This window comes from Thalassophryne amazonica, chromosome 17 (assembly GCF_902500255.1).
Source record: "Thalassophryne amazonica chromosome 17, fThaAma1.1, whole genome shotgun sequence".
Lineage (NCBI taxonomy): Eukaryota > Metazoa > Chordata > Actinopteri > Batrachoidiformes > Batrachoididae > Thalassophryne > Thalassophryne amazonica.
The window spans coordinates 18428324-18446048 of NC_047119.1; the positions used below are offsets into that span (position 1 = coordinate 18428324).

The 17725-nt window shown below is 39.0% G+C and overlaps 1 protein-coding gene across 3 annotated transcripts in view; it reads right to left on the reverse strand.

The window, feature by feature from the left end:
- Positions 1-4912: 4912 nt before the first annotated feature.
- Positions 4913-17725, reverse strand: part of csgalnact1a (chondroitin sulfate N-acetylgalactosaminyltransferase 1a) — a 70952-nt gene continuing 58139 nt past the window's right edge. For 2 of the 3 annotated variants that reach the window (XM_034191655.1, XM_034191656.1), the window contains 4 exons: positions 11849-12027; positions 9829-9923; positions 9526-9607; positions 6416-8484 (listed from right to left, as the gene is read on the reverse strand). In XM_034191655.1, the coding sequence (XP_034047546.1) occupies positions 8189-8484; positions 9526-9607; positions 9829-9923; positions 11849-12027 (652 nt within the window). In that variant the 3' untranslated portion in view covers positions 6416-8188. Of the gene's footprint in view, positions 4924-6415; positions 8485-9525; positions 9608-9828; positions 9924-11848; positions 12028-17725 lie in introns of those variants that run through there. The other variant, XR_004565914.1, reaches the window with a different exon arrangement.

Below are 17725 nucleotides of genomic sequence, written 5' to 3' on the forward strand. Positions count from 1 at the left end.
ACAGAGATTAGAGCATGCCATAGGTATTAAAGGCACTGCGCTGCGGTGGTTTGAATCATATTTGTCTAATAGATTACAATTTGTTCATGTAAATGGGGAATCTTCTTCACAGACTAAAGTTAATTATGGAGTTCCACAAGGTTCTGTGCTAGGACCAATTTTATTCACTTTATACATGCTTCCCTTAGGCAGTATTATTAGACGGTATTGCTTAAATTTTCATTGTTACGCAGATGATACCCAGCTTTATCTATCCATGAAGCCAGAGGACACACACCAATTAGCTAAACTGCAGGATTGTCTTACAGACATAAAGACATGGATGACCTCTAATTTCCTGCTTTTAAACTCAGATAAAACTGAAGTTATTGTACTTGGCCCCACAAATCTTAGAAACATGGTGTCTAACCAGATCCTTACTCTGGATGGCATTACCCTGACCTCTAGTAATACTGTGAGAAATCTTGGAGTCATTTTTGATCAGGATATGTCATTCAAAGCGCATATTAAACAAATATGTAGGACTGCTTTTTTGCATTTACGCAATATCTCTAAAATCAGAAAGGTCTTGTCTCAGAGTGATGCTGAAAAACTAATTCATGCATTTATTTCCACTAGGCTGGACTATTGTAATTCATTATTATCAGGTTGTCCTAAAAGTTCCCTAAAAAGCCTTCAGTTAATTCAAAATGCTGCAGCTAGAGTACTGACGGGGACTAGAAGGAGAGAGCATATCTCACCCATATTGGCCTCTCTTCATTGGCTTCCTGTTAATTCTAGAATAGAATTTAAAATTCTTCTTCTTACTTATAAGGTTTTGAATAATCAGGTCCCATCTTATCTTAGGGACCTCGTAGTACCATATCACCCCAATAGAGCGCTTCGCTCTCAGACTGCAGGCTTACTTGTAGTTCCTAGGGTTTGTAAGAGTAGAATGGGAGGCAGAGCCTTCAGCTTTCAGGCTCCTCTCCTGTGGAACCAGCTCCCAATTCAGATCAGGGAGACAGACACCCTCTCTACTTTTAAGATTAGGCTTAAAACTTTCCTTTTTGCTAAAGCTTATAGTTAGGGCTGGATCAGGTGACCCTGGACCATCCCTTAGTTATGCTGCTATAGACGTAGACTGCTGGGGGGTTCCCATGATGCACTGTTTCTTTCTCTTTTTGCTCTGTATGCACCACTCTGCATTTAATCATTAGTGATCGATCTCTGCGCCCCTCCACAGCATGTCTTTTTCCTGGTTCTCTCCCTCAGCCCCAACCAGTCCCAGCAGAAGACTGCCCCTCCCCGAGCCTGGTTCTGCTGGAGGTTTCTTCCTGTTAAAAGGGAGTTTTTCCTTCCCACTGTAGCCAAGTGCTTGCTCACAGGGGGTCGTTTTGACTGTTGGGGTTTTACATAATTATTGTATGGCCTTGCCTTACAATATAAAGCTATTTGTTTTATATATACATGAGCTGCCTGAAGTTGAATCATCACAAATTTCATTATGCACAAACAACTTAATTGTTTAGGAAAACATTCACTGACAAAGAAACAGTTTCAAGAGGACATAAATAGTTTACAAGCTTGGTTAGAAAAGTGGTTGATAAAAGTTCACCCATGTAAATGAAAAATAATGGAAATAGGAAAGTCGTCACATGATTGTGTTTTTTATTTCCCAAAATTATTTGACACCAAAGGAAATTGTGTCAAAAGAAAAAGCCTCTGCTGTAGCCTACTTTAGAGAGCTTATTACTTATAAAGGTATCAAAGCAAATGATTGGAGTATTTTTGTGTGTACTTTTATTAATCTTAGTTAAATAAATTATTTCATTTTATTCAAAGCTGTGCTGCAACCAGTGCTTGAGTATTTCTCTGGAGCCCATTTTATAAAAAGGAGAGCAAACTAGAGGTCTACTAAACTCATTAATGACCCTACTAATGTATTTTATGATGAAAGACTACAGAAACTTAGCTTTCCAACTCCGGGTACTCCAGGGAACGGGGGTGTACAACTGAGGTATACAAGACCATAAACATTTATCATTTATGATTTGAAACTGAGTGTTGACTTTCAAGTCGCAAAGTTGAGTGTTTCAAGAGAAGTAGTACAAAGAACAATGTCCAGCATTGTTCCAACAACACAGCTTCTTGCAACTTGTCATTGACTGGAACTCCTTTCCGCCGAAATTATACAGGCACCCGATATCAGTGAGTTTAAAAATAGACTTGATCAAGTATGGATGGATCATCCGCTTAAATTAAACTGGGAAGCCCATTGCAAGGTCATCATTAAAGGATCTGGGCGTAGGGGCAACATTTGCTTGTGCCCAGTAACGTCCTAAGGCAAAAGTCAACTGAGGCCATCTCTATAGATCTGCTCAAGTGTCTATATTGTGCAAAATCTATTTTGTACAATGAAAAGTAGATGAGTGGGTTCAGTCAATCCCCACTAGGGTGTTTAGACAAGAATTTAAAAACCAGTAAATGCAAAATCCATTGTTGGGAACATACATGTTCCCAATTTACAAGGGCATGTAAGGAGGACAAACTGGTTGAAATCGCCTAAATTTTGATGCATCAGATCAATTGAAAAACTTACAGTAAATATTTATCAGCCTTTTATGTTGCACAAAGATCTATTGACCTATAGTACATCCATAAAGTATTCACAGCACTTAACTTTTTTCACATTTTGTTATTTTGCAGGCTTATTCCAAAATGGATTCATTTTTTTCCCCTCAAAATTCTACACACAATACCTCAAAATGACAATGTTAAATTTTTTTTAATTTTTTTTTTACAAATTTATTAAAAATAAATCAACTAAGCAATCACATGTACATAAGTATTCACAGCCTTTGCCATGAAGCTTAAAATTGAGCTCAAGTGAATCCTGTTTTCACTGATCATCCTTGAAATGGTCATCTTTAGGAAGAGTCATATTTGTGCCAAACATCTACCTTTTAAGAATTATTGTGTTCAGAGTGCTTTTGGGAAACTGAATTGTTGCAGAAACATTTTTTCTAGCTTGGCTCAGATCTGTGCCTCGGTACAATCTGGACCTTTGACTTCATGGACTGGTTTTGGCCCTACAGGAAACTATCAACATTGGAAACATAGTAAGTGCCTGAGGTGGCATCTCAACAGGTGCAAGCACAATTATTATTATTATTATTGTTGTTGTTGTTATTATTATTGTTATTATTATTACTATTATTGTTATTCTTCTTCTTCTTCTTCTTCTTATTATTATTGTTGTTGTTATTATTATAATTATTACTATTATTGTTCTTCTTATTGTTGTTGTTAGAGTGGGACAACCTTTAAATTTCAAATGTCAACAAAAACACTAGTCTAAAATGTCAGTGTATCGTTCTTTTTTACTTAAATGTTTAATTAAAATGTTAAAACAGTAAACTGCTTTTTAAAAAACATAATCATAATTATTTTTAGGTATATTGGGTGGTGCTTAATGAGGTAACTCCCCCCAACCATAATTTTAAAAAAGCCATTAAAAAAGTGGGGTGAAAAGACAGGGGGTGGTGTAAAAATGTTTAAGTGAATGAATGAATGAATTTATTTGGCACTCAGACTTAACAATAACAAAAAACTCCTAAATAGGACAATTTAACTTAAGTGGCACATTATATATATATATATATATATATATATATATATATATATATATATATATATATATATATATATATATATATATATATATATATATATATATGTATGGGTTTCTACAGTATCAGTCATGAACAGCAGCACAGGATCAGCTGAGTGCAGTTCATAAACTAAATTTATTAGCTCACTACATCCATCTAGTGATTTAGAATAGAAGCACACTGCAACATAATTATAATGTACACACAAAAAACAAAAAAGTCCAAGACAGATCTTTCAGTAATTTTGACCATTTATAGATTTAATGCTTTATCATTGTGAGATGCTTCAATGAAATATCAAAATTTCAGTGTTTTGCTCAGGGTCACCACAGCAGGTCAGGTATGGACCCACATGACTGCTTTCTAATGCTGTGTCTGTTAGAAGAGTGCTCGGGTCATTTTGATGATTGCAGATGTGGTCCACAAGATTCCCGTCACCTTCCTCTTCTTGTGGCTGTCTCTATTTCACCGTGTCCTCTACATCTTCTTCTGTCACACTAACCCCCTGCAGGTCTTCCCCCACCAGTTCCACAAACCTCCTCTTTTGAACTTTCCCTTCTCTCCGTATCTAGTGGTTCCATCCTCAGCATCATTCTCCCCGTATACCCTTCATCCCTCCTCTCCACATAGCCAAAGCATATCAATCTCGCGCCTCTGACTTTCTCTCTGCTTGCTTTGTCCCTGTGATGGGCTCATTCCTAGTCTTGTCCATCCTTGTCACTCCCAAGGAAAAGCATCTTCAGCTCTGCCTCCTGTTTATCCAATATATAATCTCATTATAATGACACTGCCTGTGCTCTTCTTCACCTCTCTACCACACTCTCCATCACTTTGAACAGCTGACCCAGAGCATTTAAACTCATTTATCATCACCACTTCTCATAGTTCCAACCACACTTTTCTACCACACTCCACACTCCCATCCATGCATATCAAATCCATCTTTTTCTTTCATTCCTCTTCTCTCCAGAGCATACCTCCACCTCTCCAGGCTTGCCTCAAACTGCACCCTAATTTACTACAGATCAATAATATCTGCAAAGATCAGAGTTCATGGAAATCACATCTGTAAATGCATCCATCACCACTACAAACAAGAAAGGGCTCAGACCTGATCCTTGATGAAACCCCACTTCCACCTTGAGCCTGTCTGTCAGTCCTGCCACACATTTCAATTTCAAAATGTGTTAATAGCAACAAATAAAAACACAATTTTTAAAAAAGTGCCTTTATTTTGTTGGCGTTTTATTGATTTTTACCTTTTGGTTATCTCCCCAAAAGCACAACTCAGTTTGATCACCTTTATGGAACGACGAGCTGCAGCAAAATGATGAGACAGAACGATATCGTTGTGAGTGACTGAATGATAAATTTAATAACGTAACCATTGGCACATTTTTAAACATACAGCATGTGTGGTCAATAATACACATTATTGTCTTCTTATTATTGCACCCTGGACTTATTTCAGCTCTGTGGGTATTTATTTATTTTCAGAAGTAGACAACAATTACATTTGACTGACAGAATAAAAAGAAACATAAAGATCAGTCGGCTCATTCTGACGCGTCACGTCATCGTCAGTGTCAGCACAGCAAAGGACGTTTGAATGTTTGAGGAATGTGTCCATTTGTGTTTAGGATTTGTTGTTTAGAATTTAAATAAAGAATAATTTCATATTTCAAAGTTTTGGGAGGAACAGTCCATATATCATTTTTTTACAGATCAGTATGACACCCATATATATATATTTAATATCTACATATATAAGATTTAAAGATCTGGTGGAGCACTCAAAGGGTGCATACCTCCTCAGCTCGGAGCTTAGTCAGAACCCTAAATGTTACAAAAATGTTTTTTTTTGTTTGTATTCCTCACATAAGACTTCATTCCACCAATTAATGTTGTACTTCTAACAAATTCTGAAAACCTGAAAGTTGTAACATTTAGTGCTGAATTTAGAAAGTTGTGTCAAAATGCCATGTTCTGTATTGTATTGACTTAGAATAATTAATGCAATGATTCCACACACTCTGATACAGTAGGTGGCAGCATGTAGGTTTGTGATCTGCTAATAATCAAAGCAAAGATTTATTGCCCCAAGTGAAGGTGTATAAGTATCTTGGGTCTTGTTCATGAGTTGGGCAAGTTGGAGCATGAGACCCATAGATGGATTATGGCTGCATTTGATTTTGTTCAGGGGTGATTCTTAGACTACGGGCACTTATGTCCTTTGATCATATTGTATGAAAAACAGAAAAAAGGGGAAATTTCACACTTTTATAGTTATCTTTACAATGAAAGTGTGTTAAGAAATTTGTTCTAGTAGTCCATGATGACTTTTTCACCTTTTTTCAGCATCATTATATGCAAATATTGCCGTTTTGTGCTTGTCCCACACCCAGACTTTTGATCTTCAATGATAAAAATGAATGGTAAAGAAACGTTTTTCCTAATGTTTTAAAATATCTCTGAATAAAATATCAGTAAAATAATCAAAACATAATTGGGGTATTCAATGTCATACAACTGTTGTGATTTTTTTTTAAACAAAATGTAGTTGTCCCACACTATTGCCGTAATTTCCACCACAACACTGTAATGTCCCTTTAAACAGTTTGTATGAAAGATTGTTTGGATAGTTTCTATGGAGATAAACAGTGACATCAGAGCACATGTATATAGCGCCAAATCACAACAAACAGTTGCCCCAAGGCGCTTTATATTGTAAGGCAATGGTGTGGTGGAAATTACATTTACAAGGCCAATAGTGCCCGTAGTTAAAGAATCACCCTCAGACGCTGTACTGGGCCGTCGTGGTGAAGAAAGAGCTGAGCCAGAAGGCTAGACTCTGGATTTACCAGTCGATTTATGCTCCTATCCTTACTATTGTCATGAGGTTTGGGTAATAACCAAAAGAACAAGGTTGCTTATGCAATGAGAGTCCTCCATTGGGTATCTGCGCTGACACTCCTGGACAGGGTAAGAACCTCAAATATCTAAGAGGGGCTGCTGCTTCTTCACTTTGAGGTGGTTCAAGCATATGATGAGGATCCCACCTGCTCAACTCCCTATGGAGGTCTTCCAGGTATGTCCAACTGGGACGAGACCCTAGGGAAGATCCAGGACACGCTGGAGGGATTACATTTCCCAGCTAATTTGGGAAAGCCTCGGGATCCCCCAGGAAGAGTTAGAAGACTTGGCAGAAGATAGGGAAGTGTGAGATGAGCTGCTTGGTCTACTGCCACCATGATCCGGTGTCGCAGACCGAAGGGTCTGCTCCTAAAAAGCCTCTGCAAAACAAGGCTTTTCATGTCGTTTTGGGATGTTCACAATCCATTCCACCAATTAACGTTGTACTTCCAGCAAATTTTAAAATCCCGCAAGTTATAATATTTTAATTTAGTTTAACCAGGTTACTCCCATTGAGATTGAGATCTCTGTTGCAAGAGAGACCTGGACAATTATAAAGTTTCCAATTCACCAAACCCGCATGTCTTTAAATGTGGGAGGAAACTGGAGCATCCGGAGGAAACCCACCCAAACTCCATACAGAAAGGCCACAGGTGGGAATCAAACCCATGACCTTCTTGCTGTGAGGCAACAGGGCTAACCACTAATCCACCATGCTGCCCAATTCTTTAGTGTGGAGGTTAAAATAGTGACACAACTTTGTCAGTTCACTGCTAATGTTACAACCTTCGCAACAACATTTTCTAGAAGAAAAACTAACTCATATGAATTCAGAACATCTCAAAACCAGCATTAAATGCCTGCATTTGCGGTCTTATTTGGAGAATTAAAAAAAATATCTGGGTGTTGTAACATTTAGGAGTGATGTGCTTTGTGATGTCATAAGGTGACGTGAAATAAAGATGTAATAGCAAACATATCTGCTCAAAAAAAAAAAAAAAAGATCACGAGTGCGATAAAAAGGAAGAAAATCTGCATCAGAGAAGGATCGCCATCAAGTCCTCCATGCCCCCGGGCACCATCTTACCATAAAATCAGTGTATACACACACACACACACACACACACACACACACACACACACACACACACACACACACACACACACACACACACACACACACACACACACACAAACAGCAACAACAAAAATCAAGCAGATCAGCCTGATGGCTTCAGTAACAAAAGGATGCTTGCTGATGAACTTTCTTCACCAACTTGTTGTTCCTTTTCATACCAATAGGGGTCCCTACTAGACTACACATGAAGTCGTAGGACTTTGGCCATCCTGCAGAAGTCACAGTAAGCTCACAGAAGGCGTGTGGTTCAGACAGACTTTATAGTGCAAATCGAGGCTCCGTGCTGCCTTCTGAAAGGCCTCGCTGCATTTACAGAACACACGAATGGACATGAACTCACAGACAAGTTTTAATCATTATCCCCGCACTGGCACTCTGCAGTAAAAATGACTTCATCTTCACATTGTTTCATCCTCCGGCGCGTCCCTCTGCCTGCAGAACAGTTTCATTCACCGGCTGTACTTGAAAACTCAGCTGAGTGACTTCATGTCTTCTTGGAGTTGGAGTTTTGCTGGTGCTTCTGCTTGCGGAGGTGAGCTTCAATCTCTTGCCTGAAAAACAGCATCCCCAGCTGGCCATGCGAGGCCTCATTCATGGCTTTGGACTGCATGCACATGCGGTACTGATCTGGAGGAAGCTCGTCGGCGCAGTGTTTCTCGTGCCACAGGTGGAAGAGGCCTCGTGACGGCGCTCGGACCACCAGAAGGTTACTGTGGAGGTACTTTCTGTACAGGTGGACGTCTTCACCGCCCCATCCTTTGATGTCGATGTCAAAACCTCCTGGAGAACAGAAGGGGAGGGATATAGTGTCAGCTTCACGTTTTAGATGGTGGAGATGAAGAAACGTTGGACTGATGAGTGGAAGAAAACATCACATTTGGAAGTGTCAACTGGCTGAATAAACATATTTCTAAACACTTTTTTTTGGTGATCAGATTATGTTATGAAGATTATGCCAAAAAAGACCACGAGACGAGTGCATATATCTGCCAATGCTGAACATGTTCCATCACCTAATGGACGGGTCAGGTCTGGGAGCATGCACTCGTCACTGCATCCACCAAGGCAGACGACCAGTCCATCCCCACCTCTCAACATTAACCATTTATCTACCGCAGGGGGGTGACACATGGGTGCTGCTTGGACTTCTTGAGCTATTGGGGTCCTATCCTTGAGGCACCGGTGACCTGGATCATGTCCAGAGAGACATGTCACATGGCCAAAATGTCATAGCCGACGTTCCCTCCCAATGCAAATGATGTGTCTTGTTTGAGTCGCACTAACCTTTTGTTTGGCACAAAGTCATTCCAATGATACCCAAAGATCCTCTGAAGAGACCTAATAATACCAAAGACATCTTGATGTCACCTTAGGTCACTGGTTTGCATCCACGTCTCACCCAACCACCTATATCTAACTCCATAAGCTCTTCCCGGGTGTGTCCTGAATAAGTGTAATTTCATCACCTTATGTGGTACTGATTAGGTTACAATTTTTGACTGGCTCAGGGACTATGACCCTGCCTTGGGCTTGGATCCATCTCACCCTGCCTTGGTCTTGGTCTTGACTTGGTTTCATTCCTCAAAGTCTTAGTCTTCTCTCAGTCTCACTATTGTCTGGTCTTAGTCACGACTTTGTCCCAGTTTAGTGTTGACTACAACACTGCTAGGAAGTAACAAATACTCTGAATGTGGTGATTCAATGAGTTTTTTTTATTATTATTCCAGGGGTTGTGATCAACAGTGTCGACATTTCTATTTCCTTTCTTCCCGTGTGGCTGTAAACCATATTGTGTTGTACATATTATTCTCTCATATTTACCAATGTTGAGAAAGTCGGACCTGTATTGGCAGGTCATGCCAAACCCAAAATCCCTCCAGAACCCTGTGTCTTTCTTAATTACCTGAGGGGAAAAGAAAAACATGTCTTACAGAGTTTATGAGTCAAAATATAAGCTCAACACACATGGCGACTACGACAAAAAGAACATACATCAGTGGATTTGTGCAGCTATAGCAGCTGGAGTGGAAATATTTCCACCTCTGTCATGTGGCACAACACTCAGTGCCATGTTTTCCAGATCATCCTCTGTAAAGAAGATTTAAATGGTTTTGTGGCGGTTACCAGCTGTTGCGGCACAGGTGGGATGTGCTCCGGACTTCCGTAGATGAGTGAGGGGTTGTACTGGCTGAACAGCACTGGGTAGAACACCTTTCTACCTGAGAGAAAGGCAGTTAGTGGTGATAGAAAGCAACACTGGGATATGGGTCACCATTACACAAGCCAACATTATTGGTCAGTAAAAACAGAACAGCCCTATATGCAAGGTAAAAATATAAAATATAGATTAACCCTCTGGGGTCCGAGGGCATTTTTTGGACAGTTCACTCGCCTGGCATAAATGTTTTATTATTGCTGTTAACAGATCTCCCTGCATCCCACAATCAAGTTTTATGTCTCTTTTTTCAGGACAACCTGTGCTTTCAGAATATATATGTTTTTGTTGTGTTTTATAAGTGTAATAAAGGTTTACAATCAAAAATAGACAAGGAAAAAATAAAGCGAAAAATCATTTTCCACACACATTTATTCAAATCACACAGCAAACTATAATAAACAACTGTTTTGACACTTTATAAAGGTAATTTGAGGTCTTGTGTGAAAGACTGTACAACAAAAAGGTTCAAACAATAAACACAAATGCACATTTTGAACAATATATACAAAATGGTCTATGTCTTTTTTTTGTCCATTGATATGGTAAACAGTGCTTTATCAAATCAAATCAATTTTATTTATATAGCGCCAAATCACAACAAACAGTTGCCCCAAGGCGCTTTATATTGTAAGGCAAAGCCATACAATAATTACGTAAAAACTCCAAAGGTCAAAACGACCCCCTGTGAGCAAGCACTTGGCGACAGTGGGAAGGAAAAACTTCCTTTTAACTCCCTTTATGCTGAGAAAGCAACAGAGTTATCCAGTAACTTTCACATGCAAACTAGTGGAGCAATCCTGATAGTTACACACTCTTTGTTTGAGCACGTGTGTGCTCATGTTTCCACTGATTGCTGTGCGTAATGGCGCAGGGCACACTGAGTATGTACTAATAGTATGTACTCATTGGAGCACCCAGGTGGCTATTCAAACGGGCCAACTAGTAACACATCACTCCTGAAAACGATCTTTGGCTTTTCAGGTGAGGTAAATCTGCCCTATGATTGGATTTTGGAAAACCATGTGATGGTGAACCAATTCCGATTGGACACTCAAATTGCGCACGTCATCACACAGCTTCTATGAGGAGTACAAAGATGGCTGATGGCTGGCTCGAAAGTCCGGAGTTAACTTTTCAGCAAAAAAAAAAGTAAGTTTCTATCTCATATCATTAAAAAGTTATTTATAATTTAGTAAAGCTTGGTCTTAGCTGTCATATACGACGGCGTCGGCCCCAGAGGGTTAAATAACTATGATAACATAGAGGACATAATTATCTTGGAATTTTTCTTTTTTGAGTTTTTATCTGAAAAGGGGGACACCAAACCCTACCAAATTTGCGACACACAGCACCTAAGTATTATTTTGGTAAAAATAAACAGAAATCACTTCAACTAATTTATCTGAATTTACTTCTGATTTCATGGGCGGGCACATGGTAAAATTAATTTCCCTCCACAGACCAGTGTCTTAATCACTCGGTGTCGAATGTAACCCCTGGTGTCCCGCTCTAGTACATTTAAAACCCATGTTCCTAAACTGCTATTTTATTCAATAAATCAAACTCCAGTTGTGTTGTTTGAAAGCACCACTCTTGAGAGTCTTAAACCCAATGTGAGATCAAATTTAGTTGAACAATAAAGCAACAGTCATCAATATTCCCTTTGTTTCGCACTCGAGTCCTAATATAGCCGCCAAAAATAGCACTCTGGGGCTTTCCCGTGAGCCCATCCAAAAAAAAGTATAACATGACTTATCTCGATAGTGGATTTTATGTATTCCCCATAGTCTGTATATTCATATCTTACAGTCTATAGCACCCTGCTAGGAAATTAAAAACGGACCATCATGTCACATATTGGTGACCCCTTTTCATGAAATGACCCATTCATGCCATTGAATGTGTGTGCATGTGTGTGTGTCCTACCAGGCTGTGTGTTCAGTCGGCAGGTGTTGAGGAAGTCAGCTGTGAAGTAGATGTCCACATCGCAGAAGAAAAGCAGCACGTTGCCTCCCTTCCATGCTCGGGCTCCCACGTCCAAACCACGTCCTCGAGAGAACTCTTCATCCAGTTGCAGTAAGGTGTAGTTTTTAAAACTGACCTCCCTGAGAGGTTAAGAGAGAGGAAAAGTGACATATGATGAGTGACATATTATCAGTAATTAATGTGTTTTAGAAGAGTAGCATCAATGTCAATCACACCGTGGGACATACAGGTCGGACCAAGTCTGGGAACACATGCTGGTGTCACTCGCCACCATGTCAACCATGCTATGGAAAAGCTGTGAGACAACCGGTCCAACCAATCCAAAGTAACCATATATCTGCTGCAGCTGGGTTATATGGGTGCATCTCCTTGACCTTTTCCAACTGTTGGGGTCCTCAACACGAAGGCACCTGTGTTCTGTGCCATGCACAGAGAAACATGCCCCATGAAAAAACTGTCATAGCTGATGTTCCCTCACAGACAAATGGTGCTCCTAATCTGTCTCTATAAGTAACTGTTTGACACAACGATACCTAAGAATCCTCCAAACAGACCTAGTACCAAAGACATCAGTTTCTCCAAGCCTCACAACTACTCTGCAAAACAGGAATCATCAGGACCCAAAAAGACTTGAACCTTCGTGCTCAGTGCAGTGACCTCATGACAGCATAAGCTCTTCCTCGGCACCTTTCCATGACAAAAGCCAAGGACCCAAATATATATGAATGCCACTGCCAAGGTAACTTAATACCTCCACAAATTTGACACGTTGACTGTTTAAAGATACACTTCTTATGGATGAATTCATAGAAAGCCTGGATCTTAGTCACAATCCAGGACAGTTGCGAATTCAGACAGTCCGAGTCCTCACTCGGCTTCACAAATGTTACAATTAGGGTATCCATTGATTCCACAAAGGTCACAGCACCATTCATAAAGTCAAACTCGGTAAACATCAAACCAACAAAGGCACCGAACCCGGTGGTTTCCACAACCCTACCCAACACATCCCAGATGAACATTATGAAATGAATGAATGAATGAATGAATGAACAAGTAAAAACTCTGGCATTCTACCATTGCTCCACACAACACTAACAGTACCCATATACAAAAAAAGTAATCCAATTACTGATTACTGATTACTCCTTGAAAAAGTAACTTAGTTACTTTACTGATTACTCAATTGTAAAAGTAACTAAGTTAGATTACTAGTTACTTTTTTAGTTACTTTCCCCAGCTGCCGACAACAACCCTCTGCCACCTCAACATGACAATGATACCTGTTTTGCCAAAACTCACTTTATAGTCACCCTTTCTTGACTTCAATGAAAATAAATACTTGTTTTATAAAAAGTAAAATAAAGACCTCTTTCTTGACCTCATATTTAACTGTTGACAGCACTGTAACAGTAAAACTTGCAATTTCTAACTTACATTGTTTATAAATGTAACTATTAAATTCTTTCTAACATTTTTCTAACATTTAAATTCTCTCTAAACATTTTACTTGTCAAAATTATTATTATAAGTAGTATTAGTAGTTGTAGTAAAAAAATAGGCTTCAAAACTGGACCTTTAATCTAGGAGTGTTGTGGGGGGGGGCACATCCTTGCCCCACACCACCATTCCATCTGGATTCACCCCTGCTTTGGCGTTTGAGCACAAAGAATGGATAACATTTATTTATGCAGAAAACATGACCAGATTTACAGGTAAGAAAGTTTTATTGCATTTTCACATCATGTGGTCCTCAGAAAGAGAGTTTAGGTGCATTTGAGTGGAAAATAGTGTTAGTTGTTGACGCGTCGTGGTGGATCAGCTGCTTTTAACGAGCAGATACGAAGCGGCTCAGTTCAGAATTCTAAATAAAGGAGAAAAAAACATAAAATGTCTTTGTAAAGCTCAGTGCAGGTGTGCTGTTGTCACCGTGCTTTAAGAGGTGAGGACGAGTCGTAGCTGCTGCAAAAAACCGCGGATGAAAAGCTCACAGCTCGCTTAAAGTGGGCAGTTCAGTCGAACCCCGACCTCCTGCCCACGGACCAAGTTTAATGCTGCTATCGACCCACAATGAAAAAATAATAGTAACTCACACTGACTTGGAGAAGTAACTATAATCCGATTACTGATTTGGAAAGATTAACGCGTTAGATTACTCGTTACTAAAAAAAGTGGTCAGATTAGAGTAATGCGTTACTTAGTAACACGTTACCGGCATCACTGCCCATATATAAGCTGGCTATGATGTCCAGCAATGTCTTGGGAATACCATAGATTCTGAGGACATCCCAAAGGGCAGCCTGGTCAACTGAATTAAATGTTTTGCAAAAATCAACACAGGCTGCAAGGAAGTGTTGCCAGTAATTGTGCTTCTGAATGATTGTTGAGAGTGCTTTGAAACACATTGTTTCAAACTCTCCCAAAGGTGTTCATCTTCAAAACACAAAACTAGAGAATGTAAGTCACAAGAATCATCTTCGATCCCTGCAGCAGAATTCTGGAGACTTGTAAAATCAATACCAAGGTGCAGCAAAGCTGTTCTGGCTGCACCTGGTGGTCCAGGACCTCACTAAGACACTTTTGGCCTGATTTACTAAAGGTTTGCACGTCAAAATGTATGCAAACACTATAGCACTCACAAAAAACAAAACAAAACAAAACAAAAAACATGCATGCTGATTTACAGTGCACACTGAGGATTGCAGCTTTCAAGTGCACAAAATAGTGCGATTGTCCATTTAGCACGTTTGCTTTCATGAATGTGCAATTTGAGATTTGTCCACCTGAGAGCTTCTGTATTTTGCACGCCTTCAACCTTGGCATTAACTTATTGCACTTGACAGACTAGAACAGCAGAGACGCAGCCGCCTCCTCGTACACAGGATTAAAAAAAAAAAAATTCATTGTATACATCAGGCATATATAATCTTAAATAATGAAATAATAACTGTCTCCATGCGTACCAGGTGGAACACATATTCCGCACATTTTAGTGAAACACAAGACACACTGCATGAACATGCTCAAGCACTGGCTATTAAAATAAACAAGTCAAAATGGAGAAATGACAGAACACAACATAATTATTCACCAGTTTGCTTCAATGCCATGGATGGAGTAATAATAAAATGTCTGAAACAGGACATTTTGTTTGTAACTGGCAGTGCGTGAACACGCTCAGTTATGTGGTAGAGCACATGCATAATGAAGCACAAGGCGCATATCTGCAAGTGGCTGATTGAATTTCACTTTGCGCTTACAGCCATTAATTTGCAAAATACTCATTTACATACCGCTGTCTACATGACGTTACCACCCGCAACAAAATGCGCAATTAGTCTAACTCTTCTGCAAAACTATCTCCACCCCAAGTTGGTATTTTAGAGAAACTTCACCAGTTTTACAGAGCTATTCTTACATCTTTCACCGTCACTTCTATAATATCCAAAAACAAACTTCACAACCTTTTGAGTCGAACTGGGACTAAACCCTAATTCATTCTTGGAGGTAGTTGAAAGCTAAGAAAAACAGCTGGACCCAGCCATGCACAGCTGTGCCTTCTAAGCAGAACCATAACTATGCACATTGTTTGTCACTAATCCTTCACTCGCGCGCGCACACAGAATGACACAATCCCTTGTTTCCCACTGAGGCGATATGTTTTAGCCGCCTCTGTTCAAAGCAGACCAAACAGGATGAGGACTGCTCCTCCGTGTGATGTGGAATGACACACCAAATGTGGGAAAACGTAGGTCGAGCAGGTAGCCAGACACTCGCAGTGTTCTTAACAAACACCAGGATGCCTAGAGGAAACACGGACCCTATGCTAGTTCCAGATGCAGCTTGACTCATCCTTGGATTAGTGTATTTATTCACGTGTTTGTGTCTCTTCCAAACCTTTTCTCAACATCTCCCATAAACTGTTAAATGTTGTGTTTCTGGTCACATGCTCAAAATACTCAAAATACCAAAGAAACATACTCACACAAAGTCGTATTGAAGTAATCTTATTTACTAGATTTTTTTTTTTTAAATAATGAAACTTATAAAGCTGTCTCGTAGATTATTTTATGAGTACTGGCTCATATCTGGATTAAAAAACTGTTGCGTGGAGACATTTAAGAAATGATAATAAATATGCAAGCTAATTAGGACTTGTAGGAAAGTCCACAAACCTGAAACCGTAATTCTGGGTCCCCACCAAGGAATGAATTTGTACTGCCTGACAATTCACTAGAAATGATATCTGTTAGTTTTTCGGACCATGTGGATGAAATGTTATAAAATTAGACAATGTGGCATTAGTAGATGACGCAATACTATTTTACTGTCGCTAGCACAGCTGCTGACCATGATTAAATTTAAATTATATGAAAGGATACCGCCCAGTATTGCCAACTTACTAGAAATTACACTTTTAGTACAGTTATATAGGACAGAACTTTATAAAAGTAGATAATATGGCATTAGTAGCTGACATGATACCATTTTATTCTAGCTAGCACAGCTGCTGTCATGACTAAATTTAAATTATATGAAATAATTGTACTGCCCAGTATTGTCAACTTGCTATGAATGACATCAGTCTGTTTTTAGTACAGTTTTGTAGGACAGAACTTTATAAAAGGAGATAATATGGCATTAGTAGCTGACATGACACCATTTTATTCTAGCTAGCACAGCTGTTGTCATGACTAAATTTAAATTATATGAAATAACTGTACTGCCCAGTATTGTCAACTTGCTATGAATGACATCAGTCTGTGTTTAGTACAGTTTTTAGGACAGAACTTTATAAAAGTAGATAATGTGGCATTAGTAGGTGACATGACACCATTTTATTCTAGCTAGCACAGCTGCTGTCATGACTAAATTCAAATTATATGAAAACACTGTACTGCCTAGTATTGTCAACTTACTAGGAATTGCATCAGTCTGTTTTAGTACAGTTTTGTAGGACAGAACTTTATAAAAGGAGATAATATGGCATTACTGCACTGAAAAAAGAGAATGTTTGAACCAACTTAAAAAAGTGTTACAATTTGTAAAAACCTGAACGAATTAAGTTGTTTGAACATAAGTTTGTAAGTTAGAGTTGATTTAACCTTCAAACTTAAGTTCAAACAACTTAATTCATTCAGGTTTTTTACAAGTTGTAACACTTTAAGTTGGTTCAAACATTCTCTTTTTTCAGTGTGGCTAACATGACTTGTATTTTACAAACACAGTTGATGGCTACTACATTACTATTTATATGAAGGGAATGAATTTGTACTGAGTAGTACTGTCTTACAACTAACTAAAAAGTGGCATCAGTCTACTTTTAGGACAATTTGGTAGAACAGGATTTCATCAAGTCAAATGATGTGACACTATAAGCTAATATAATACCTGTTTTACTGTGGTTAACTAGCAGTGACTGAATTTGCAATTATATAAAAGGAACGAATTTGTACCATCTAGTATTGTCTTATACCTGTTGTCTGATAACTTACTATAAATTACATCAGCATGTTTTTAGGACAGTTTGGTGGGAGATAATTTTAGAAAGTTAGCGAATGTAGCTATTACTAGCTAACAGAATACTATTTTACTATGGGTAGACACTACTAAATTTTGAATTACATGAAAGTCTAACTGAGCGACAGACATTTATGGCTCCTGTGGGGTTCAAACACCAGACATTTTGCTCTCGAGACCGACATGCTACCAGGTTAAGCAAAGAGTTTTTCCCAACTAGCCAAGCTAAACATAGACTTCACCTTGTTTCAAAAGGAATGAATTTCTGAGGTTGTCTAGTATTGTCGGACACCTTAC